Source organism: Tachyglossus aculeatus, chromosome 22 (genome assembly GCF_015852505.1).
Source record: "Tachyglossus aculeatus isolate mTacAcu1 chromosome 22, mTacAcu1.pri, whole genome shotgun sequence".
NCBI lineage: Eukaryota > Metazoa > Chordata > Mammalia > Monotremata > Tachyglossidae > Tachyglossus > Tachyglossus aculeatus.
This window is the reverse complement of record NC_052087.1, coordinates 51,350,029-51,377,318: the sequence shown is the minus strand read 5'-3', so window position 1 is coordinate 51,377,318 and position 27,290 is coordinate 51,350,029. Positions and strand designations below refer to the sequence as shown.

Here is a 27,290-nt window from a genome sequence, read left to right as displayed (position 1 = left end):
GAGCCCACCTTCTCCAGGAGGCCTTCCCAGACTGAGCCCCTTCCTTCCTCTCCCCCTCGTCCCCCTCTCCATCCCCCCATCTTACCTCGTTCCCTTCCCCACAGCACCTGTATATATGTATATGTTGGCACATATTTATTACTCTATTTATTTATTTATTTTACTTGTACAAATCTATTCTATTTATTTTATTTTGTTAGTATAATAATAATGGCATTTATTAAGCGCTTACTATGTACAAAGCACTGTTCTAAGCGCTGGGGAGGTTACAAGGTGATCAGGTTGTCCCACGGGGGGCTCACAATCTTCATCCCCATTTTACAGATGAGGTAACTGAGGCCCAGAGAAGTGAAGTGACTTGCCCAAAGTCACACAGCTGACCATTGGCGGAGCCAGGATTCGAACCCATGACCTCTGACTCCAAAGCCCGGGCTCTTTCCACTGAGCCACGCTGCTTCCCCCTCTGTCTCCCCCTTCTAGACTATGAGCCCACTGTTGGGTAGGGACTGTCTCTAGATGTTGCCGACTTGTCCTTCCCCAGCGCTTAGTATTATTATTATCATTATGTTTGGTTTTGTTCTCTGTCTCCCCCTTCTAGACTGGGAGCCCGTTGTTGGGTAGGGACCGTCTCTATTTGTTGCCAACTTGTACTTCCCAAGCGCTTAGTACAGTGCTCTGCACACAGTAAGCGCTCAATAAATACGATTGATTGATTGATTGATTGATTAAGTGCTTACTATGTGCAAAGCACTGTTCTAAGCCCTGGGGAGGTTACAAGGTGATCAGGTTGTCCTATGGGGGGCTCACAGTCTTCATCCCCATTTTCCAGATGAGGGAACTAAGGCCCAGAGAATAATAATAGTAATAATAAGGATGGCATTTATTAAGCACTTACTAGGTGCAAAGCACCGTTCTAAGCGCTGGGGAGGTTACAAGGTGATCAGGTTGTCCCACAGGGGGGCTCACAGTTTTAATCCCATTTTACAGATGAGGTTACTGCGTCCCAGAGAAGTGAAGTGACTTGCCCAAAGTCACACAGCTGACAATTGGCCGAGCTGGGATTTGAACCCATGACCTCTGACTCCAAAGCCCGGGCTCTTTCCCATCATCATCATCATCATCAATCGTATTTACTGAGCGCTTACTGTGTGCAGAGCACTGTACTAAGCGCTTGGGAAGTACAAGTTGGCAACATTTAGAGACAGTCCCTACCCAACAGTGGGCTCACAGTCTGAAAGGGGGAGACAGAGAACAAAACCAAACATACTAACAAAATAAAATAAATAGAATAGATATGTACAAGTAAAATAAATAAATAAATAAATAGAGTAGCAAATATGTAAAAACATATATACATATATACAGGTGCTGTGGGGAAGGGAAGGAGGTAAGATGCGGGGGGATGGAGAGGGGGACGAGGGGGAGAGGAAGGAAGGGGCTCAGTGTGGGAAGGCCTCCTGGAGGAGGTGAGCTCTCAGCGGGGCCTTGAAGGGAGGAAGAGAGCGAGCTTGGCGGGTGGGCAGAGGGAGCAGGGCATTCCAGGCCCGGGGGAGGACGTGGGCCCGGGGGTCGACGGCGGGACAGGCGAGAACGAGGTACGGGGAGGAGATTAGCGGTGGAGGAGCGGAGGGTGCGGGCTGGGCTGGAGAAGGACAGAAGGGAGGTGAGGGAGGAGGGGGCCAGGGGATGGACAGCCTGGAAGCCCAGGGTGAGGAGTTTCTGCCTGATGCGCAGGTTGATTGGTAGCCACTGGAGATTTTTGAGGAGGGGAGTAACATGCCCAGAGCGTTTCTGGACAAAGACGATCCGGGCAGCGGCGTGAAGGATGGATTGAAGTGGGGAGAGACACGAGGATGGGAGATCAGAGAGAAGGCTGACGCAGTAGTCCAGGCGGGATAGGATGAGAGCTTGAATGAGCAGGGTAGTGGTTGGGATGGAGGGGAAAGGGCGGAGCTTGGCAATGTTGCAGAGCTGAGACCGGCAGGTTTTGGTGACGGCTTGGATGTGACTGAGCCACACTGCTTCTCTAGATAGAGCCCGGGCCTGAGAGTCAGAAGGACCTGGGTTCTAATCCAGGCTCCACCACTTGTCAGCTGCGTGACCTTGGGCAAGCCACTTAACTTCCCTGTGCCTCAGTTGCCTCATCTGAAAAATGGGGATTAAGCCCGGGAGCCCCGCATGAGATTTATTACTCTATTTATTTATTTATTTTACTTGTACATATTTATTGTTTATTTTATTTTGTTAATATGTTTTGTTTTGTTGTCTGTCTCCCCCTTCTAGACCGTGAGCCCACTGTTGGGTAGGGACCGTCTCTATATGTTGCCAACTTGGACTTCCCGAGCGCTTAATACAGTGCTCTGCACACAGCAAGCGCTCAATAAATACGATTTAGGCCCTACTGAGAGCTCACCTCCTCCAGAAGGCCTTCCCAGACTGAGCCCCCTCCTTCCTCTCCCCCTCCACCCCCTCTCCATCCCCTCCACCTTACCTCCTTCCCCTCCCCACAGCACCTGTATAGATGTATATATGTTTGTATGTTTTATTTACTCTATTCATTTTATTTGGACATATTTATTCTATTTATTTTATTTTGTTAATATGTTTTGTTTTGTTGTCTGTCTCCCCCTTCTAGACTGTGAGCCTGCTGCTGGGTAGGGACCGTCTCTATAGGTTGCCAACTTGTACTTCCTAAGCGCTTGGTACAGTGCTCTGCACACAGTAAGCGCTCAATAAATACGATTGAATGAATAAATGAATGAGATAGATACTGTGTCCAACCTGATTAACTAGGAACTTAGGGAAGCAGCGTGGCTCAGTGGAAAGAGCCCGGGCTTTGGAGTCAGAGGTCAGGGGTTCAAATCCCGGCTCCGCCACTTGACAGCTGTGTGACTTTGGGTAAGTCACTTCACTTCTCTGGGCCTCAGTTCCCTCATCTGTAAAATGGGGATTAAGAGTGTGAGCCCCACGTGGGACAACCTGATTACCTTGTATCTACCCCAGCGCTTAGAACAGTGCTTTGCACATAGTAAGCGCTTAATACCAACATTATTATTATTATTATTGACAGCTGTGTGACTTTGGGCAAGTCACTTCACTTCTCTGGGCCTCAGTTCCCTCATCTGTAAAATGGAGATGAAGACTGTGAGCCCCCCGTGGGGCAACCTGATCACCTTGTAAACTCCCCAGTGCTTAGAACGGTGCTTTGCACATAGTAAGCGCTTAATAAATGCCATTATTATTATTATTATTATCTACCCCAGCGCTTAGTTTAGTGTCTGGCACATAGTAAGTGCTTAAGAAACACCACCATTATTATTATTCTTATTATTACTAGAAGCCCCTCACTGTTTTCCGACTCACGTTGTCACACTGAGGGAGTGGGAAAGAGAGGAAAGGGAGATGCAACCGTCCCCGGAGTTTAAAGTAGGGTCCTTCGGCTGGGTTGTTCCACTGCTGTTCGCCCCCTCTGTGATCCAGCCCTGGCAGAGATTAATTGTGTGAACCCACTGTTGCATAGGGACCGTCTCTATATGTTGCCAACTTGTACTTCCCAAGCGCTTAGTCCAGTGCTCTGCACACAGTAAGCGCTCAATAAATACGATCGAATGAATTGAATGGATGAATTAATCCAGCACCGTTCCCCTCTGCTACCGGCTCCAAGCCGGAGAGGGGTATCCAGGGGTATCAGAGGGGGAGAAGGTGACAGGACCAGCTCACTGCAGTGTGGCCTAATGGAAAGAGCCTGTGCCTGGGAGTAGGAGGATGTGGGTTCTAATCCCGGCTCCGCCACGTTCATTCATTCATTCGGTCGTATTTATTGAGCGCTTACTGTGTGCAGAGCACTGCACCAAGCGCTTGGGAAGTCCAAGTCGGCAACATATAGAGACGGTCCCTACCCAACAGCGCGCTCACCGTCGAGAAGGGGGAGACAGAGAACAAAACGAAACATGTAGACAGGTATCAAAATAGAACAATTAGAATATGTTGCCAACTTGTACTTCCCAAGCGCTTAGTACAGTGCTCTGCACACTGTAAGTACTCAATAAATATGATTCAATCAATCAATCAATTGTATTTATTGAGCGCTTACTGTGTGCAGAGCACTGTACTAAGCGCTTGGAGAGTACAAGTTGGCAACATTGAACATTGAATGGATGAATGAATGAATTAAAGGTACCTGCACATCATTAACAAAATAAATAGTAAATGTCTGCTGTGTGACCTTGGGCAAGTCACTTCAACCCTCTCTGTGCCTCAGTCACCTCATCTGTGAAGTGGGGATGAGGACCGTGAGCCCCATGTGGACCAGGGACTGTGTCCGATCTGATTACCTTGTATCTACTTCAGGGTTTAGAACAGCGCTTGGCATGTAGTAAGTGCTTAACAAATATCACAATAGCAGTAGCAGTAGTAATAATAATAATAATGGTATTTGTTAAGCGCTTACTATGTGCAAAGCACTGTTCTAAGCGCTGGGGGGATACAAGGTGATCAGGGTGTCCTACATGGGGCTCACAGTCTTAATCCCCATTTTACAGATGAGGGAACTGAGGCACAGAGAAATTAAGTGCCTCAGTCACCTCATCTGTGAAATGGGGATGAGGACCGTGAGTCCCATGTGGAACAGGGACTGTGTCCAATCTGATTACCTCATATCTACCCCAGGGTTTAGAACAGAACTTGGCATGTAGTAAGTGCTTAACAAATATCACAAGTAGCAGTAGCAGTAGTAATAATAATAATAATGGTATTTGCTAAGCGCTTACTATGTGCAAAGCACTGTTCTAAGTGCTGGGGGGATACAAGGTGATCAGGGTGTCCTACATGGGGCTCACAGTCTTAATCCCCATTTTACAGAAGAGGGAACTGAGGCACAGAGAAATTAAGTGCCTCAGTCACCTCATCTGTGAAATGGGGATGAGGACCGTGAGCCCCATGTGGAACAGGGACTGTGTCCAATCTGATTACCTCGTATCTACTCCAGGGTTTAGAACAGCGCTTGGCATGTAGTCCCCAACAGTGGACTCACAGTCAAATAGTTAGAAGCAGCGTGGCTCAGTGGTAAGAGCCCGGGCTTTGGAGCCAGAGGTCATGGGTTCGAATCCCAGCTCCGCCACGTCTGCTGTGTGACCTTGGGCAAGTCACTTCACTTCTCTGAGCCTCAGTTACCTCGTCTGTAAAATGGGGATTGACTGTGAGCCCCACGTGGGGCAACCTGATCGCCTTGTATCCCCCAGCGCTTAGAACAGTGCTTTGCACACAGTAAGCGCCTAACAAATGCCATTATTGAGAAGCAGCATGGCTCAATGGAAAGGGCACAGGCTTGGGAGTCAGAGGTCATGGGTTCAAATCCCGGCTCTGCCAATTGTCAGCTGTGTGCCCTTGGGCAAGTCACTTAACTTCTCTGGGCCTCAGTTACCTCATCTGTAAAATGAGTATTAAGATTGTGAGCCCCGCGTGGGACAACCTGATCATCTTGTATCCTCCCCAGCGCTTAGAACAGTGCTTTGCACATAGTAAGTGCTTAGCAAATGCCATCATCATCATCATCATGTAGTAAGTGCTTAACAAATATCACAAGTAGCAGTAGCAGTAGTAATAGTAATAATAATAATAATGGTATTTGTTAAGCGCTTACTATGTGCAAAGCACTGTTCTAAGCACTGGGGGGATACAAGGTGATCAGGGTGTCCTACATGGGGCTCACAGTCTTAATCCCCATTTTCCAGATGAGGGAACTGAGGCACAGCGAAGTGAAGTGACCCCACTTTTCAGACTGTGAGCCCACTGTTGGGTAGGGACCGTCTCTATATGTTGCCAACTTGTACTTCCCAAGCGCTTAGTCCAGTGCTCTGCCCACAGTAAGCGCTCAATAAACACGATTGATGACGGTGAAGTGACCGGCCCAAAGTCACCCAGCTGACCGGCGGCGGAGCCGGGATTTGAACCCACGACCTCTGACTCCAAAGCCCGGGCTCTTTCCACCGAGCCACGCTGCTTCCCTAGCAGTAGTAAGGCCAGGATAGGGTCCTCACCGTTGAGCGTGGGAGGTGTAGAGGGAGACCCCAAAGGGGAAGGGTCTTCGGACTCCAGGGACCAAGTGGCCTCGTCCATCCGGGAGCGTCGCCTGCAGGGGGACAAGACGGGGGTGAGGGGCGGACGGCCCGGGGGGCCGCTCCCAAAAGGAGGGATGACGGACGGGATCGGTCGTGGGGAGGGGAGGGACACTCACCTCCCATTCTGCGCCTCCCCCGGCTTGGGAGAGCCAGGTCCCCAGGCCCAGCACGGTCGGCGGTCCCCGTTTCCCATTTCTTCCAGGCGTCGGGGAGACTGCCGCCCCCAGACCTGCCCCGCTTCCCCCGGCTCCACTGAAGGGGAAACAGAGGACGATCAGCTCCTGCTCCCCGCTCCGACCACCCCACCTCACGCCCCGGACCCTGACTGGGGCCTGCCTCCCCTAAAGGGCACAAATGAAGAGGTTCATCATCATCATCATCATCATCAATCGTATTTAGTGAGCGCTTACTGTGTGCAGGGCACTGGACTAAGCGCTTGGGAAGTCCAAGTTGGCAACATAGAGAGACGGTCCCTACCCAACAGCGGGCTCACAGTCTAAAAGGGGGAGACGGAGAACAAAATCAAACATACTAATAAAATAAACAGAGTAGATATGTACAAGTAAAATAATACAAGTGATCTCCAGGGCGGGTGATGCCGAGGGGGCACCGTGCCCTCACTGGGGGTCCCAGGGAGTCCTTATGGGTAGGGAACGGGACTTAAGCTTCTTTTACACTAAACGACAGTACCAATGTTGCCAACTTGTACTTCCCAAGCGCTTAGTACAGTGCTCTGCACACAGTAAGCGCTCAATAAATACGATTGATTGATTAATTGATTACTAATGATGGCATTTATTAAGCGCTTGCTATGTGCAAAGCAATCAATCAATACACTGACCGACAATACTAATAAGAATGACGGCATTTATTAAGCGCTTGCTATGTGCAAAGCAATCAATCAATACACTGACCAACAATTCTAATAAGAATGATGGCATTTATTAAGCGCTTGTTATGTGCAAAGAAATCAATCAATCAATCCACTGACCGACAATACTAATAAGAATGATGGCATTTATTAAGCGCTTGCTATGTGCAAAGTAATTGATCAATCAATCCACTGACCGACAATACTAATAAGAATGATGGCATTTATTAAGCGCTTGCTATGTGCAAAGCAGTCAATCAATCAATACACTGACCGACAATACTAGTAAGAATGATGGCATTTATTAAGCGCTTGCTATGTGCAAAGCAATCGATCAATCAATACACTGACCGACAATACTAATAAGAATGATGGCATTTATTAAGCACTTACTATGTGCAAAGCAATCAATCAATCAATCAATCGTATTTATTGAGCGCTTACTGTGTGCAGAGCACTGTACTAAGCGCTTGGGAAGTCCAAGTTGGCAACATCTAGAGACGGTCCCTACCCAACAGTGGGCTCACAGTCTAGAAGAAGTCTAGGAGAAGCAGCATGGCTCAGTGGAAAGAGCACAGGTTTTGGAGTCAGAGGTCATGGGTTCAAATCCCAGCTCCTCCAGTTGTCAGCTATGGGACTTTGGGCAAGTCACTTAACTTCTCTGTGCCTCAGTTACCTCATCTGTAAAATGGGGATTAAGACTCTGAGCCCCCCGTGGGACAACCTGATCACCTTGTAACCTCCCCAGCGCTTAGAACAGTGCTTTGCACATAGTAAGCGCTTAATAAATGCCATCATCATTATTATTATAGAAGGGGGAAGCAGAGAACAAAACAAAACAAATTAACAAAATAAAATAAATAGAATAGATATGTACAAGTACAATAAATAAATAAATAAATAGAGTAATAAATACGAAAAAACATATATATATATACAGGTGCTGTGGGGAAGGGAAGGAGGTAAGGCGGGGGGGGATCGAGAGGGGGGAGGAGGGGGAGAGGAAGGAAGGGGCTCAGCCCGTTCTAAGCGCTGGGGAGGTTACAAGGTGATCAGGTTGTCCCACGGGGGGGCTCACAGTCTTAATCCCCATTTTACAGATGAGGTAACTGAGGCACAGAGAAGTAAAGTGACTAACCCAAAGTCACACAGCTGACAACTGGAGGAGCCGGGATTTGAACCCCTGACCTCTGACTCCAAAGCCCGGGCTCTTTCCACTGAGCCATGCTGCTTCTCGACAAAACGCTTAGTACAGTGCCTACTAAAATGATGAGTAAATAACATTACTACTACTCACAATAACAGCATAGTTGTATTTATTAAGCGCTTCCTCTCCCCCACCTCCCCATCCCCATCCCCCCCACCTTACCTCCTTCCCCTCCCTACAGCACCTGTATATATGTATATATGTTTGTACGGATTTATTACTCTATTTTGTTTATTTTATTTGTACATATTTATTCTATTTATTTTATTTTGTTAGTATGTTTGGTTTTGTTCTCTGTCTCCCCCTTCTAGACTGTGAGCCCACTGTTGGGTAGGGACCGTCTCTATATTTTGCCAACTTGTACATCCCAAGCGCTTAGTACAGTGCTCTGCACACAGTAAGCGCTCAATAAATATGATTGAGTGAATACTAAGTGCCAGGCACTGTACTAAGTGCAGGAGTAGATAAAAGTTTATAATAACCAATAGCAATGATGACGGTATTTGTGTGTCAGGCACTGTACTAAGTGCTGGAGTGGACACAAGGAAATCAGGTTGGACACAGTCCCTGTCCCCCATGGGGCTCGGATCATTTTCCTACAAAAACATTCAGACCATGTTTCCCTACTCCTCAAGATACTCCAGTATAATAATAATAATAATAATAATAATAATGGCATTTATTAAGCGCTTACTATGTAGTTGCCCATCCACTTCAGCATCAGACAAAAACTCCTCACCATTGGCTTAAAAGCACTCAATCACCTTAATACTGATGGTGTTTGTTAAGCGCTTACTATGTGCCAAGCACTGTTCTAAGCGCTGATGGGGGGGAACACAAGGTAATCAAGGTTGTCCCACGGGGGGCTCACAGTCTTAATCCCCATTTTACAGCTGAGGGAACTGAGGCCCAGAGAAGTTAAGTGACTTGCCCAAAGTCACACAGCTGACAAGTGGTGGAGGTGGGATTAGAACCCATGACCCCGGACCACGTCCTCCCTATGGCCCGGAATGCCCTCCCTCCGCACATCCGCCAAGCTCGCTCTCTTCCTCCCTTCAAAGCCCTACTGAGAGCTCACCTCCTCCAGGAGGCCTTCCCACACTGAGCCCCCTTTTTCCTCTCTTCCTTCCCCTCCTCACAGCACCTGTATATATATTTGTACGGATTTATTACTCTATTTTACCTGTACATATTATTATTCTATTTATTTTATTTTGTTAATATGTTTTGTTTTGTCCTCTGTCTCCCCCTTCTACACTGTGAGCCCGCTGCTGGGTGGGGACCGTCTCTATATGTTGCCGACTTGGACTTCTCAAGCGCTCAGTATGCTGCTCTGCACACAGTAAGCGCTCAATAAATACGATTGAATGAATGAATGAACTTTCTTCATTAGTGGAAAGAGCATGAGTTTTGGAGTCAGACGTCATGGGTTCAAATCCTGGCTCTGCCAATTGTCAGCTGTGTGACTTTGAGCAAGTCATTTAACTTCTCTGTGCCTCAGTGACCTCACCTCACCTTATCTCCTTCCCCTCCCCACAGCACCTGTATATATGTATGTATGTTTGTATGTATTTATTACTCTATTTATTTATTTTATTTTGTTAATATGTTTTGTTTTGTTCTCTGTCTCCCCCGTCCAGACTGTGAGCCCACTGTTGGGCAGGGACTGTCTCTATATGTTGCCAACTTGTACTTCCCAAGCGCTTAGTACAGTGCTCTGCACACAGTAAGCGCTCAATAAATATGATTGATTGATTGATTGATTAGTACAGTGCTCTGCACACAGTAAGCGCTCAACAAATACGATTGAATGAATGAATGAATGAATAAAATGGGGATTGAAACTGTGAGCCCCATTCATTCATTCGAGCGTATTTATCGAGCGCTTACTGTGTGCACTGTACTAAGCACTTGGGAGTGTACAATATAACTCATCTATATAACTTATAGCTCATCTGTAAAGTGGGGATTAAGACGAGCCCCCCGTGGGACAACCTGATCACCTTGTAACCTCCCCAGCGCTTAGAACAGTGCTTTGCACATAGGAAGCGCTTAATAAATGCCATCATCATCATCATCATGAAGTAAGCCAGGATCCTTGGGGAGGCCTTGATCTCGGCCTTGCTTTGCACATAGTAAGCGCTTAATAAATGCCATCATCATCATCATCATCATGAAGTAAGCCAGGATCCTTGGGGAGGCCTTGATCTCGGCCTTGCTTTGCACATAGTAAGCGCTTAATAAATGCCATCATCATCATCATCATGAAGTAAGCCAGGATCCTTGGGGAGGCCTTGATCTCGGCCTTGCTTTGCACATAGTAAGCGCTTAATAAATGCCATCAGCATCATCATGATGAAGTAAGCCAGGTTTTCCTTGGGGAGGCCTTGATCTTGGGCTTGCTTTGCACATAGTAAGCGCTTAATAGATGTCATCATCATCATCATCATGAAGTAAGCCAGGTTCCTTGGGGAGGCCTTGATCTCAGGCTTGCTTTGCACATAGTAAGCGCTTAATAAATGCCATCATCATCATCATCATGAAGTAAGCCAGGTTCCCTGGGGAGGCCTTGATCTCGGGCTTGCTTTGCACATAGTAAGCGCTTAATAGAGAAGTAGCATGGCTCAGTGGAAAAAGCCCGGGCTTTGGAGTCAGAGATCATGGGTTCGAATCCCAACTCCGCCAATTGTCAGCTGTGTGACTTTGGGCAAGTCACTTAACTTCTCTGAGCCTGTTCCCTCATCTGTAAAATGGGGATGAACACTGTGAGCCCCAGGTGGGACAACCTGATCACCTTGTATCCCCCCAGAGCTTAGAACAGTGCTTTGCACATAGTAAGCGCTTAACAAATATAATTATTATTATTAATAAATGCCATCATCATCATCATCATGAAGTAAGCCAGGCTCCTTGGGGAGGCCTTGATCTCGGCCTTGCTTTGCACATAGTTAGCGCTTAATAAATGCCATCATCATCATCATCATGAAGTAAGCCAGGTTCCTTGGGGAGGCCTTGATCTCGGCCTTGCTTTGCACATAGTAAGCGCTTAATAAATGCCATCATCATCATCATCATGAAGTAAGCCAGGTTCCTTGGGGAGGCCTTGATCTCCCCAAGGAGATCATCATCATCATGATCTCCATGATCAAGGAGATGATCATCATCATCATGAAGTAAGCCAGGCTCCTTGGGGAGGCCTTGATCTCGGCCTTGCTTTGCACATAGTAAGCGCTTAATAAATGCCATCATCATCATCATCATGAAGTAAGCCAGGTTCCTTGGGGAGGCTTAGATCTCGGCCTTGCTTTGCACATAGTAAGCGCTTAATAAATGCCATCATCATCATCATCATGAAGTAAGCCAGGTTCCTTGGGGAGGCCTTGATCACAGCCTTGCTTTGCACATAGTAAGGGCTTAATAAATGCCATCATCATCATCATCATGAAGTAAGCCAGGCTCCTTGGGGAGGCCTTGATCTCGGGCTTGCTTTGCACATAGTAAGCGCTTAATAAATGCCAACATCATCATCATCATCATGAAGTAAGCCAGGTTCCTTGGGGAGGCCTTGATCTCGGCCTTGCTTTGCACATAGTAAGCGCTTAATAGAGAAGTAGCATGGCTCAGTGGAAAAAGCCCGGGCTTTGGAGTCAGAGATCATGGGTTCGAATCCCAACTCCGCCAATTGTCAGCTGTGTGACTTTGGGCAAGTCACTTAACTTCTCTGTGCCTGTTCCCTCATCTGTAAAATGGGGATGAACACTGTGAGCCCCAGGTGGGACAACCTGATCACCTTGTATCCCCCCAGAGCTTAGAACAGTGCTTTGCACATAGTAAGCGCTTAACAAATACAATTATTATTATTAATAAATGCCATCATCATCATCATCATGAAGTAAGCCAGGTTCCTTGGGGAGGCCTTGATCTCGGCCTTGCTTTGCACATAGTAAGCGCTTAATAAATGCCATCATCATCATCATCATGAAGTAAGCAAGGTTCCTTGGGGAGGCCTTGATCTCGGACTTGCTTTGCACATAGTAAGCGCTTAATAAATGCCATCATCATCATCATGATGAAGTAAGCCAGGTTCCTTGGGGAGGCCTTGATCTCCCCAAGGAGATCATCATCATCGTGATCTCCATGATCAAGGAGATGATCATCATCATCATGAAGTAAGCCAGGCTCCTTGGGGAGGCCTTGATCTCGGCCTTGCTTTGCACATAGTAAGCGCTTAATAAATGCCATCATCAGCATCATCATGAAGTAAGCCAGGTTCCTTGGGGAGGCTTAGATCTCGGGCTTGCTTTGCACATAGTAAGCACTTAATAAATGCCATCATCATCATCATCATGAAGTAAGCCAGGTTCCTTGGGGAGGCCTTGATCTCAGGCTTGCTTTGCACATAGTAAGCGCTTAATAAATGCCATCATCATCATCATCATGAAGTAAGCCAGGATCCTTGGGGAGGCCTTGATCTCGGCCTTGCTGTGCACATAGTAAGTGCTTAATAAATGCTGTCATCATCATCATCATCATGAAGTAAGCCAGGTTCCTTGGGGAGGCCTTGATCTCGGCCTTGCTTTGCACATAGTAAGCGCTTAATAAATGCCATCATCATCATCATCATGAAGTAAGCCAGGTTGGCCTTGATCTCGACCTTGCTTTGCACATAGTAAGCGCTTAATAAATGCCATTATCATCATCACGATGAACTAAGTCAGGTTCCTTGGGGAGGCCTTGATCTCGGGCTTGCTTTGCACATAGTAAGCGCTTAATAAATGCCATCATCATCATCATCATGAAGTAAGCCAGGTTCCTTGGGGAGGCCTTGATCTCGGGCTTGCTTTGCACATAGTAAGCGCTTAATAAATGCCATCATCATCATCATCATGAAGTAAGCCAGGCTCCTTGGGGAGGCCTTGATCTCGGCCTTGCTTTGCACATAGGAAGAGCTTAATAAATGCCATCATCATCATCATCATCATGAAGTAAGCCAGGTTTTCCTTGGGAAGGCCTTGATCTCGGACTTTCTGAGGGAACTGAGAGTCTGGCCCGGACTTGAGAAGTCGGTCTAAGCGGGACTGAAATGGGGCGGTGGGGTTGAGGGGGGACAGGGCAGTCTTACACTGGATAGCCCGGAAACGGGGGAAGGTTGGAGAGTCCCCGGCTCCGACCTCGAAGACGTTTCTCCTCCTGTCGAGGCCGGGGGAGGCCTGCACGGTGATGCGGTGCTTGAAGTCTGCGGGAGGGGGATGAAGCCAGAGTGTGACGCCCCCGCAGCCCCCCGCCACTCGTCTCCGACTCCCCACGACACCCCAGGGGCTTCTTCTCAGTCATTCATTCATTCATTCATTCAAATCGTATTCATTGAGCGCTTACAGTGTGCAGAGCACTGGACTAAGCGCTGGGGAAGTCCAAGTTGGCAACATACAGAGACGGTCCCTACCCAACAGCGGGCTCACAGTCTAGAAGGGGGAGACCGAGAACAAAACATATTCACAAAATAAAATAAATAGGATCGATATGTACAAATAAAATAGAGTAATAAATACGTACAATAATAATTGTACATAATCTAATAATAATAATAATAATAATAGCAATCATGGTGCAAATAGAGTAATAAATATGTACAATAATAATTGTATGTCATCTAATAATAATAATAACAATAGCAATCATGGTGCAAATAGAGTAATAAATATGTACAATAATAACTGTATGTAATCTAATAATAATAATAACAATAGCAATCATGGTGCAAATAGAGTAATAAATATGTACAATAATAATTGTATGTAATCTAATAATAATAATAGCAATCATGGTATTTGTTAAGCGCTTACTATAGAGTAATAAATACGTACAATAATAATTGTATGTAATCTAATAATAATAATAACAATAGCAATCATGGTGCAAATAGAGTAATAAATATGTACAATAATAATTGTATGTAATCTAATAATAATAATAGCAATCATGGTATTTGTTAAGCGCTTACTATAGAGTAATAAATACGTACAATAATAATTGTATGTAATCTAATAATAATAATAACAATAGCAATCATGGTGCAAATAGAGTAATAAATATGTACAATAATAATTGTATGTAATCTAATAATAATAATAGCAATCATGGTATTTGTTAAGCGCTTACTATAGAGTAATAAATACGTACAATAATAATTGTATGTAATCTAATAATAATAATAACAATAGCAATCATGGTGCAAATAGAGTAATAAATATGTACAATAATAATTGTATGTAATCTAATAATAATAATAGCAATCATGGTATTTGTTAAGCGCTTACTGTTATTTATTACTCTATTTATTTATTTATTTTACTTGTACATATCTATTCTATTTATTTTATTTTGTTAATATGCTTTGTTTTGTTCTCTGTCTCCCCCTTCTAGACTGTGAGCCCGCTGGTGGGTAGGGACCGTCTCTATAGGTTGCCAACTTGGACTTCCCAAGCGCTTAGTTCAGTGCTCTGCACACAGTAAGCGCTCAATAAATACGATTGATTGATTGGGGCAGATACAAGGTAATCAGGTTGCCCCACGTGGGGCTCCCTGTCTTAATCCCCGTCTTCCAGATGAGCTAACTGAGGCACAGAGAAGTGAAGTGATTTGCCCAAGGTCACACAGCAGACGTGTGGCGGAGCCGGAATTAGAACCCATGACCTCTGACTCCCAAGCCCGGGCTCTTTCCACTGGGCCACGCTGCTTTTCTTATTATCTTCTAGACTGGGAGCCCGTTGTTGGGTAGGGACCGTCTCTATATGTTGCCAACTTGTACTTCCCAAGCGCTTAGTACAGTGCTCTGCACACAGTCAGCGCTCAATGTCAGCTGTGTGACTTTGGGCAACTCACTTCACTTCTCTGTGCCTCAGTTACCTCATCTGTAAAATGGGAATTAAGACTGTGAGCTCCCCGTGGGACAACCTGATCACCCTGTAGCCTCCCCAGTGCTTAGGACAGTGCTTTGCACATAGTAAGCACTTAATAAATGCCATTAAAAAAAATAAATAAAAATAAATACGAATGAATGAATGAATGGACGGAAGCCCAGGCCCCGCCCCCATTCGGCTCGCGCGCCGGGCCACGCCCCCTTCCTCCGGCCACTCACGCGGCGGCATGCAAATGAGCCCCAGTCCCGTCCCCTTCCCCCGGCCACTCACGCGGCGGTATGCAAATGAGCCCCAGCCCCGCCCCCTTCCTCCGGCCACTCACGCGGCGGCATGCAAATGAGCCCCTGTCCCGTCCCCTTCCTCCGGCCACTCACACGGTGGTATGTAAATAATAATAATAATGATGGTATTTGTTAAGCGCTTACTGTTCTAAGCGCTGGGGAGATACAAGGTGATCAGGTTGTCCCATGGGGGGCTCACAGTCTTCATCCCCACTTTACAGATGAGGGAACTGAGGCCCAGAGAAGTGAAGTGACATGCCCAAAGTCACACGGCTGACAAGTGCCGGGGTCGGGATTTGAATCCATGACCTCTGACTCCAAAGCCCGGGCTCTTTCCATTGAGCTACGCTGCTTCCCAGTCCATCCCTCTTTCTCCGGCCACTCACGCGGCGGTATGCAAATGACCCCAGTCCCGCCCCCTTCCTCCGGCCACTGACGCGGCGGTATGCAAACGAGCCCCAGTCCCGGCCCCTTCCTCCGGCCACTCATGCGGCGGTATGCAAATGACATCAAACCCGCCCCCTTCCTCCGACCACTCACGCGGTGCTATGCAAATGAGCCCCAGTTCCGTCCCCTTCCTCCGGCCACTCACGCAGCGGTATGCAAATGAACCCAAACCCGCCCCCTTCCTCCAGCCACTCACGCATCGGTATGCAAATGAGCCCCAGTCCCGCCCCCTTCCTCCAGCCACTCACGCGGCGGCATGCAAACGAGCCCCAGTCCCGCCCCCTTCCTCCGGCCACTCACGCGGCGGTATGCAAACGAGATCCCGCCCCGCCCCCTCCTCCGGCCACTCACGCACTGGCATCCAAAAGAGCCCCAGTCCCTCCCCCTTCCTCCGGCCACTCACGCACTGGTATGCAAATAGTCCCCAAGCCCGCCCCCTTCCTCCGGCCACTCACGCGGCGGCATGCAAACGAGCCCCAGTCCCGCCCCCTTCCTCCGGCCACTCACGCGGCGGTATGCAAACGAGCCTCCCCCGCCCCTCCGCCCCTCCGCCCCTCCGTCCCTCCCTCCGTGCGGCGTGAGTGTCCGAGCGCGCGGCTCACCGAGCGGCATGCTGATCCTCTCGCCGCCGTCGCGCGCCCGGAGCTTGCTGCGCTTGAAGGTGCCGCGGCGGCGTCGCACGTGCGGCCGCTCGCGATCCACCTGCTGCAGCAGCAGGGTCAGCTCGCGCTCGAACACCTCCAGCTCCCACTGCGCCAGCAGGTGCTCGCGCCGCCGCAGCTGCTCCGCCTGCGACCGCTGCTCGCGCGCCGCCCGCGTCAGCTCCTCCTCGCGGCTCAGCAGCTCCTGTGGCCCCGGCGGGGGGCGGGGGGCGGGGCGGGGCCCGGCCGTCAGGGGGCGGCCGCCAGGCGAGGGGGGCGGGGCGTGAGGCGCGAGGCGCGAGGCGAGAAGGGCGAGGCGCGAGGAATGAGGCATGATGGGTGAGGAGCGAAGGGCGAGGCGCAAGATGTGAGGCGCAAGGAATGAGGCACGAAGGGCAAGGTGCGAGGAGCGATGGGCGAGGCGCAAGATGTGAGGTGCAAGGAGTGAGGCACGAAGGGCAAGGCGCGAGGGACTCATGTGAGGAGTGAGGGGCGAAGGGCGAGGCGCAAGATGTGAGGCGCAAGGGATGAGGCACGAAGGGCAAGGCGCGAGGGACCCATGTGAGGCGTGAGGAGGGAGGGGCGAAGGGTGAGGCGCAGGGAATGAGGCATGAAGGGCAAGGCGTGAGGGACCTGTGTGAGGCATGAGGAGCAAGGGGTGAAGGGCGAGGCGCAAGGAATGAGGCACAAAGGGCAAGGCGGGAGGGACCCATGTGAGCAGTGAGGGGCGAAGGGCGAGGCGCAAGGAATGAAGCACGAAGGGCGAGGCGCAAGGAATGAGGCACGAAGGGCAAGGCGCGAGAGACCCATGTGAGGCGTGAGGGGCGAAGGGCGAAGGGCAAGGCGCAAGATGTGAGGCGCAAGGAATGAGGCACGAAGGGCAAGGCGCGAGGGACCCGTGTGAGGCGTGAGGAGCGAGGGGCGAAGGGCGAGGCGCAAGATGTGAGGCGCAAGGGATGAGGCACGAAGGGCAAGGCGCGAGGGACCCGTGTGAGGCGTGAGGAGCGAGGGGCGAAGGGCGAGGCGCAAGATGTGAGGCGCAAGGGATGAGGCACGAAGGGCAAGGCGCGAGGGACCCGTGTGAGGCGTGAGGAGCGAGGGGCAAAGGGCGAGGCTCAAGGAATGAGGCCCAAAGGGCAAGGCGCGAGGGACCCGTGAGGGGCGAAGGGCGAGGCGCAAGGAATGAGGCACGAAGGGCAAGGCGCGAGGGACCCGTGTGAGGAGCAAGGGGCGAAGGGCGAGGCATGAAGGGCAAGGCACAAGGGGCAAGGCGTGAGGGGAGAGGCGTAAGGAGTGAGGGACGAGCTGTGAGGCACAAGGGGTGAGGCATGAGGGGCAGGTGTGAGGGGTGAGGCGCTAGGGGTGAGGCATGAGGGACAAGGTGTAAGGCACCAGGGACAAGCTGTGAGGCACAAGGGGGGAGGCACTAGGGGCGAGGTGGGAGGCGCAGGGTGTGAAGCGCGAGGTGTGAGGCCCGAGGGGCGAGTCGTGTGGTGCAAGGAATGAGGCACTACTAGAGGTGAGGTGTGAGGCACGAGGGGCAAGGTGTGAGGGACCCATGTGAGGAGTGAGGAGCGAGGGGTGAAGGGCGAGGCGGGAGGCACAGGATGTGAGGCACCAGGGGTGAGGCACAAGGGGCAGGTGTGAGGGGTGAGGGGTGAGGGACAAGGTGCCAGGCACTAGGGATGAGCTGTGAGGCACTAGGGGCAAGGTGTGAGGCGCAAGGTGTGAGGCCCGAGGGGGCGAATTGTGAGGCGCAAGGAATGAGGCACTAGAGGTGAGGTGTGAGGCACGAGGGGAAGGCCTGAAGGACCCGTGTGAGGCGTGAGGAACGAGAGGTGAAGGGCGAGGCGGGAGGTGCAAGAGGTGAGGCGCTAGTGGTGAGGCACAAGGGGCAGGTGTGAGGGGTGAGGCGCGAGGGGCAAGGCGTGAGGGGCAGGTGTGAGGGGTGAGGTGCTAGGGGTGAGGCGTGAGGGACAAGGTGTAAGGCACGAGCTATGAGGCGCAAGGGGTGAGGCGCTAGGGGCGAGGTGGGAGGCGCCGGGTGTGAAGCGCAAGGTGTGAGGCCCGAGGGGAGTGTCATGAGGCGCAAGGAATGAGGCACTACTAGGGGTGAGGTGTGAGGCACGAGGGGCCAGGTGTGAGGGACCCATGTGAGGAGTGAGGAGCGAGAGGCGAAGGGCGAGGCGGGAGGCACAGGATGTGAGGCGCCAGGGAGGAGGCACGAGGAGCAGGTGTGAGGGGTGAGGCGCGAGGGGCGAGTAGTGAGGCACAAGGGCTGAGGCACTAGGGGAGAGGTGGGAGGCGCACGGTGTGAGGCCCGAGGGGCGAGTAGTGAGGCGCAGGGAATGAGGTACTAGAGGTGAGGTGTGAGGCGTGACGTGCGAGGGGCAAGGTGTAAGGCGCGAGGGACGAGCTATGAGGCACAAGGGGTGAGGCACTATGGGCGAGGTGGGAGGCGCAGGGTGTGAAGCGCGAGGTGTAAGGCCCGAGGGGAAGGTCGTAAGGCGCAAGGAATGAGGCACTAGAGGTGAGGTGGGAGGCACGAGGGGCAAGGCGTGAGGAGCGAGGGGCCGAGGGCGAGGAGCAAGATGTAAGGTGCAGGATGTGAGGGGTGAGGCACGGAGGGCAAGGCACGAGGGGCAAGGCATGAGGGGCAAGGCGTAAGGCGCAAGGGATGAGCTGTGAGGCACAAGGGGTGAGGCACTAGGGGTGAAGTGTGAGGCACTAGGGGCGAGGTGTGAGGCGCAAGGTGTGAGGCCCGAGGGGCGAGTCGTGAGGCGCAAGGAATGAGGCACTAGGGGTGAGGTGTGAGGCACGAGGGGCAAGGCGTGAGGGACCCGTGTGAGGCGTGAGGAGTGAGGAGCGAGAGGCGAAGGGCAAGGCAGGAGGCGCAAGATGTGAGGCGCTAGGGATGGGGCACGAGGAGCAGGTGTGAGGGGTGAGGCGCGAGGGGCGAGTAGTGAGGCACTAGAGGTGAGGTGTGAGGCGTGACGTACAAGGGGCAAGGTGTGAGGTGTGATGCGCGAGGGGCAAGGTGTAAGGCGCGAGGGACGAGCTATGAGGCACTAGGGGCGAGGTGGGAGGCGCAAAGGGTGAGGCACTAGAGATGAGGTGTGATGCGTGAGGGGTGAGGCGCGAGGGGTGAGGCATGAGGTGCCAGGGGCCGGTGAGAGGCGTGAGGAGTGAGGCGTGAGGGTGAGGTGTGAGGAGCGAGGGTGAGGTGTGAGGCGTGAGGAGCGAGGAGCAAAGGGCGAGGCACGATGGGTGGGTGGGTGGCGGGGCGGGTGAGGAGCGAGGTGTGAGGCGCAAGATGTGAGGCGCGAGGGGCACGTGACAGGGGTGAGGTGTGAGGGGCAGGTGTGAGGCGCTAGGGTGAGGGGTGAGGGGTGAGGAGTGATGGGCAGGCCAGACCGCGACACCTAACCCCAGGCTCCAGTGCCCACCCCGCTCCCCCAGTGCCAGGAATAGTAATAATGATAATAATAATGTACTTCCCAAGCGCTTAGTACAGTGCTCTGCACACAGTAAGCGCTCAATAAATACGATTGATTGATTGAATAATGTGTGGTATTTGTTTAGCACTTAATACGTGCCAGGCACTGGACTCTAGACTGGAAGCTCGTTGCAGCTTCGTAATGTGTCTGTTTATTGTCGTATTGTACTCTCCCAAGCGCTTAGTACAGAGTTCTGCACACAGTAGGCGCTCAATAAATACGACTGATTGATTGAATAATGTGTGGTATTTGTTTAGCACTTAATACGTGCCAGGCACTGGACTCTAGACTGGAAGCTCGTTGCAGCTTCGTAATGTGTCTGTTTATTGTCGTATTGTACTCTCCCAAGCGCTTAGTACAGAGTTCTGCACACAGTAGGCGCTCAATAAATACGACTGATTGATTGAATAATGTGTGGTATTTGTTTAGCACTTAATACGTGCCAGGCACTGGACTCTAGACTGGAAGCTCGTTGCAGCTTCGTAATGTGTCTGTTTATTGTCGTATTGTACTCTCCCAAGCGCTTAGTACAGAATTCTGCACACAGTAAGCGCTCAATAAATACAACTGATTGATTGAATAATGTGTGGTATTTGTTTAGCACTTAATACGTGCCAGGCACTGGACTCTAGACTGGAAGCTCGTTGCAGCTTCATAATGTGTCTGTTTATTGTCGTATTGTACTCTCCCAAGCGCTTAGTACAGAATTCTGCACACAGTAAGCGCTCAATAAATACGATTGATTGATTGAATAATGTGTGGTATTTGTTTAGCACTTAATACGTGCCAGGCACTGGACTCTAGACTGGAAGCTCGTTGCAGCTTCATAATCTGTCTGTTTATTGTCGTATTGTACTTTCCCAAGTGCTTAGTACAGAACTCTGCACACAGTAAGCGCTCAATAAATACGATTGATTGAATAATGTGTGGCATTTGTTTAGCACTTAATACGTGCCAGGCACTGGACTCTAGACTGGAAGCTCGTTGCAGCTTCGTAATGTGTCTGTTTATTGTCGTATTGTACTCTCCCAAGCGCTTAGTACAGAACTCTGCACACAGTAAGCGCTCAATAAATACGATTGATTGATTGAATAATGTGTGGTATTTGTTTAGCACTTAATACGTGCCAGGCACTGGACTCTAGACTGGAAGCTCGTTCCAGCTTCATAATTTGTCTGTTTATTGTCGTATTGTAGTCTCCCAAGCGCTTAGTACAGAACTCTGCACACAGTAAGCGCTCAATAAATACAACTAAATGAATGAAGGAAGGAACAGGGTGGATACAAACAAATCGGGTTGGACCCAGTCCCAGTCCCACATGGGACTCACAGCCTCAATCATCATTTTACAGATGAGGTAACTGAGACCCAAAGAATAATAATAATAACAATAATGATTGTGGTACTTAATAATAATAATGATGGCATTTATTAAGCGCTTACCATGTGCAAAGCACTATTCTAAGCGCTGAGCACTGTTCTAAACGCTGACTTGTTAAGCATCTACTATGTGCCAGGCACCGTACTAAGCGCTGGGGTGGATATAAGCAAATCAGGTTGGACACAGTTCCTGCCTCACATGGGGCTCACAGTTTCAATCCCCATTTTACAGATGAGGGAACTGAGGCCCAGAAAAGTAAAGTGACTTTCCCAAGGTCACAGAGCAGACGGGTGACAGAGCTGGGATTAGAACCCATGACCTTCTGACTCCCGGCCCCAGAGGACTTATATATGTATCTATAATTTATTTACATTTACGTCTGTCTCCCTCTCTAGACTGTCAGCTCGTTGTGGGCAGAGAATGTGTCAGTTTAATTGTTCTAATGTCCTCTCCCAAGCGCTTAGTCCAGTGCTCTGCACACTGTAATTTATTTATTTATATTTACGTCTGTCTCCCCCTCTAGACTGTCAGCTCGTTGTGGGCAGGGAATGTGTCAGTTTAATTGTTCTAATGTCCTCTCCCAAGCGCTTAGTCCAGTGCTCTGCACACTGTAATTTATTTATTTATAGTTACATCTGTCTCCCCGTCTAGACTGTCAGCTCGTTGTGGGCAGGGAATGCGTCAGTTTAATTGTTCTAATGTCCTCTCCCAAGAGCTTAGTCCAGTGCTCTGCACACTGTAATTTATTTATTTATATTTACGTCTGTCTCCCCCTCTAGACTGTCAGCTTGTTGTGGGCAGGGAATGTGTCAGTTTAATTGTTCTATTGTCCTCTCCCAAGCGCTTAGTCCAATGCTGTGCACACTGTAATTGATTTATTTATATTTACATCTGTCTCCCCGTCTAGACTGTCAGCTCGCTGTGGGCAGGGAATGCGTCAGTTTAATTGTTCTAATGTCCTCTCCCAAGCACTTAGTCCAGTGCTCTGCACACTGTAATTTATTTATTTATATTTACGTCTGTCTCCCCCTCTAGACTGTCAGCTCGTTGTGGGCATGGAATGTGTCAGTTTAATTGTTCTAATGTCCTCTCCCAAGCGCTTAGTCCAGTGCTCTGCGCACTGTAATTTATTTATTTATATTTACGTCTGTCTCCCCCTCTAGACTGTCCGCTCGTTGTGGGCAGGGAATGCGTCAGTTTAATTGTTCTAATGTCCTCTCCCAAGCGCTTAGTCCAGTGCTGTGCACACTGTAATTTATTTATTTATATTTACGTCTGTCTCCCCCTCTAGACTGTCAGCTCATTGTGGGCAGGGAATGTGTCAGTTTAATTGTTCTAATGTCCTCTCCCAAGTGCTTAGTCCAGTGCTCTTCACACTGTAATTTATTTATTTATATTTACATCTGTCTCCCCCCTAGATTGTCAGCTTACTGTGGGCAGGGAATGCGTCAGTTTAATTGTTCTAATGTCCTCTCCCAAGCGCTTAGTCCAGTATTTATTTATATTTACAGCTGTCTCCCCCTCTAGACTGTCAGCTCGTTGTGGGCAGGGAATGTGTCAGTTTAATTGTTCTAATGTCCTCTCCCAAGCGCTTAGTCCAGTGCTCTTCACACTGTAATTTATTTATTTATATTTACGTCTGTCTCCCCCTCTAGACTGTCAGCTTACTGTGGGCAGGGAATGCGTCAGTTTAATTGTTCTAATGTCCTCTCCCAAGCGCTTAGTCCAGTATTTATTTATATTTACATCTGTCTCCCCCTCTAGACTGTCAGCTCGTTGTGGGCAGGGAATGTGTCAGTTTAATTGTTCTAATGTCCTCTCCCAAGCGCTTAGTCCAGTGCTCTGCACACTGTAATTTATTTATTTATATTTACGTCTGTCTCCCCCTCTAGACTGTCAGTTCGTTGTGGGCAGGGAATGTGTCAGTTTAATTGTTCTAACGTCCTCTCCCAAGCGCTAAGTCCAGTGCTGTGCACACTGTAATTTATTTATTTATATTTACGTCTGTCTCCCCCTCTAGACTGTCAGCTCATTGTGGGCAGGGAATGTGTCAGTTTAATTGTTCTAATGTCCTCTCCCAAGCGCTTAGTCCAGTGCTCTGCACACAGCAAGCGCCCAATAAATCGGATCGAATGAGTGACCGAACGAGGCCCTTGCTTTCTCCACTCGGCCGTACCTTCTCCTTGGCTCGCAGCTCGTCGAAGAGGCCCTGGATCTCGCGCTTCCAGCCGTCCTGCATGGAGTGGAAGGAGTCCCGCGGCATCTCGCGCAGCACCTGGGCCTCCAGCGCCGACAGCTGCTGCAGGATGGAGGCGAAGTCCGGCCGCCGGTGCGGGTCTTGTGCCCAACAATCTGGAGTTGGGGCGGGAAAAGGCGAGGGGGCGGCCCCGCTCAGACCGCCCCGGCCCCGCACCCTCCCGGGGCCTTCCCTCACTCACGCAATAACTCTCCGCATCAAACAAAAACCCCTCACCGTCGGCTTTAAAGCACTCAATCCCCTCGCCCCGTCCTTCCTCACCTTGCTACTCTCAATCAATCAATCAATTGTATTTATTGAGCGCTTACCGTGTGCAGAGCCCTGGACTAAGCGCTTGGGAAGTCCAAGTTGGCAACATATAGAGACGGTCCCTACCCAACAGTGGGCTCACAGTCTAAAAGGGGGAGACGGAGAACAAAACCAGACATACTAACAAAATAAAAGAAATAGAATAGATATGTACAAGTAAAATAAATAAATAGAGTAATAAATATGTAGAAACATAAATACATATATACAGGTGCTGTGGGGAAGGGAAGGAGGTAAGATGGGGGGGGTGGAGAGGGGGACGAGGGGGAGAGGAAGGACGGGGCTCAGTCTGGGAAGGCCTCTTGGAGGAGGTGAGCTCTCAGTAGGGCCTTGAAGGGAGGAAGAGAGCTAACTTGGCGGATGTTGGGAGGGAGGGCATTCCAGGCCTGGGGGAGGACGTGGGGCGGGGGTCGATGGCGGGACAGGCGAGAACGAGGGACGGTGAGGAGATTAGCGGCAGAGGAGCGGAAGGTGCGGGCTGGGCTGGAGAAGGAGAGAAGGGAGGTGAGGTAGGAGGGGGCGAGGGGATGGACAGCCTTGAAGCCCAGGGTGAGGAGTTTCTGCCTGATGCGCAGATTGATTGGTAGCCACTGGAGATTTCCTAAAACAACCTAGCCTGCATCAGCCTCCTCTCTCCCCACTTCAGTCTATACTTCATGCTGCTGCCCGGATCATCTCTGTGCAGAAACGCTCTGGGCATGTTACTCCCCTCCATAAAAATCTCCAGTGGCTGCCAGTCAACCTACGCATTAGGCAAAAACTCCTCACTCTCAGCTTCCAGGCTGTCCATCCCCTCGCCCCCTCCTCCCTCACCTCTCTTCTGTCCTTCTCCAGCCCACCCCGCACCCTCCGCTCCTCTGCCGCTAACCTCAATGTACCTCGTTCTCGCCTGTCCCGCCGTCGACCCCCGGCCCACGTCCTCCCGCTAGTCCGGAATGCCCGTCCTCCGCACATCCTCCCTTCAAAGCCCTACTGAGAGCTCCCCTCCTCCAGAAGGCCTTCCCAGACTGAGCCACCTTTTTCCTCTCCTCCTCCCCATCCCCACCTCCCTAACACCTTCCCCTCCCCACAGCACCTGTATAGATGTATAGATGTTTGTACAGATTTATTACTCTATTTATTTTACTTGTACGTATTGACTGTGAGCCCACTGCTGGGTAGGGACTGTCTCTATATGTTACCAACTTGGACTTCCCAAGCGCTTAGTACAGTGCTCTGCACACAGTAAGCGCTCAAGAAGTACGATTGATTGATTGATTGACTACTCTATTTATTTTAATGATGTGCACCTAGCTGTATTTCTATTTATTCTGATGACTTTATAATAATAATAATGGCATTTATTAAGTGCTATGTGCAAAGCACTCTTCTAAGTACTGGGGAGGTTACAAGGTGGTCAGGTTGTCCCACGGGGAGCTCACAGTCTTAATCCCCATTTTATAGATGAGGGAACTGAGGCACAGAGAGGTTAAGTGACCGGCCCAAAGTCACTCAGCTGACACTTGGCGGAGCCGGGGTTTGAGCCCATGACCTCTGACCCCAAAGCCCGTGCTCTTTCCAGTTTTGTTTTGTTGTCTGTCTCCCCCTTCTAGACTGTGAGCCCACTGTGTACGGACCGTCTCTATATGTTGCCCACCTGTACTTCCCAAACGCTTAGTACAGTGCTCTGCACACAGTGAGCACTCAATAAATACGACTGAATGAATGAATGAATGTGTGGGACAGGAACTGTAGCTCATCTGATTATCTTGACTCCACCCCTGCATATAGCATAGTGCTTATCACAGAGTACATGCCTACTGAGAGCTCACCTCCCCCAGGAGGCCTTCCCAAACTGAGCCCCCTTTTTCCTCTCCTCCTCTGCCCTACCTCCTTCCCCCGCCCACAGCACCTGTATAGATGTTTGGACAGATTTATCACTCTACTTGTAGAGTAAATATGTACTTTTTACTTGTACATATTTACTGTTCTATTTATTTTGTTAATGATGTGCAACCAGCTTTACTTCTATTTATTCTGATGACTTGACACTTGACCACATGTTTTGTTGTCCGTCTCCCCCTTCTAGATTGTGAGCCCGCTGTTGGGTAGGGACCGTCTCTCTATGCTGCCAACTTGTACTTCCCAAGCGCTTAGTACAGTGCTCTGCACACAGTAAGCTCTCAATAAGTACGACTAAATACATGAAAACAAAAACCCCTCACCATCGGCTTTAAAGCACTCAATCCCCTTCCTTCCTCACCTTTCTACTCTCCTAAAACAATGTAGCCTGCACACTTTGTTCCCCAAACGCCAGCCTTCTCACTGTACCTCCATCTCGTCTATCTCCCTGTCGACCTCTCGCCCACACCCGTCCTCAGGCCTGGAATGCCCTCCCTCCTCATATCAATCAATCAATCAATCAATCGTATTTATTGAGCGCTTACGGTGTGCACAGCACTGTACTAAGCGCTTGGGAAGCACAAATTGGCAACATATAGAGACAGTCCCCCACTTCAAAGCCTTATTGAAGGGCACATTTCCTCCAAGAAGCCTTCCCTGATTAAGTCCTCCTCTCCTCTTCTCCCACTCTCTTCTGCCCCGCTCTTACTTGCTCCTTCATTCATCCTCCCTCCCTTCCCCACAGCACATATGTATATATCTGTAATCTATTTACTTATCTATCTATATTAATGTCTGTCTCCCTCTCTAGACTGTGAGCTCGCTGTGGGCAGGAATGTGTCTGTTTCCTGTTATACTGTACTGTCCTAAGCGCTTCGTACAGAGCATTAAGCAGCGTGGCTCAGTGGAAAGAGCACGGGCTTTGGAGTCCGAGGTCAGGGGTTCGAATCCCGGCTCTGCCAATTGCCAGCTGGGTGATTTGGGGCAAGTCATTTCACTTCTCTGGGCCTCAGTTCCCTCATCCGTAAAATGGGGATGAAGACCGTGAGCCCCCGCCGTGGGACAACCTGATCACCTTGTAACCTCCCCAGCACTTGGAACAGTGCTTTGCATACAGTAAGTGCTTAATAAATGCTATCATTATTATTATATTATCAGATTATTATCAGAGAAGCAGCGTGGCTCAGTGGAAAGAGCCCGGGCTTTGGAGTCAGAGGTCATGGGTTCAAATCCCGGCTCCACTACTCATCAGCTGTGTGACTTTGGGCAAGTCACAACTTCTCTGGGCCTCAGTTACATCATCTGTAAAATGGGGATTAAGACTGTGAGCCCCACATGGGACAACCTGATCACCTTGTAAATTCCCCAGCGCTTAGAACAGTGCTGTGCACATAGTAAGCGCTTAATAAATGCCATTATTATTATAATTATTATTATTATTATTACAGTGCTTTGCACACAGTAAGGGCTCAATAAATAT

General features: G+C 49.8%; 1 protein-coding gene across 1 annotated transcript in view; it reads right to left on the bottom strand.

Annotated features, from left to right (window-relative positions):
- The window catches only part of MAP3K11 (mitogen-activated protein kinase kinase kinase 11), a 55,397-nt gene that overhangs the window by 7,710 nt on the left and 20,397 nt on the right, over positions 1-27,290 (bottom strand). Inside the window, exons 4-8 of the mRNA XM_038764604.1 lie at positions 23,540-23,715; positions 16,448-16,691; positions 13,320-13,433; positions 6,236-6,371; positions 6,039-6,130 (exon numbers count right to left, since the gene is read on the bottom strand). Of these exons, the coding sequence (XP_038620532.1) occupies positions 6,039-6,130; positions 6,236-6,371; positions 13,320-13,433; positions 16,448-16,691; positions 23,540-23,715 (762 nt within the window). The remainder of the gene's footprint in view (positions 1-6,038; positions 6,131-6,235; positions 6,372-13,319; positions 13,434-16,447; positions 16,692-23,539; positions 23,716-27,290) is intronic.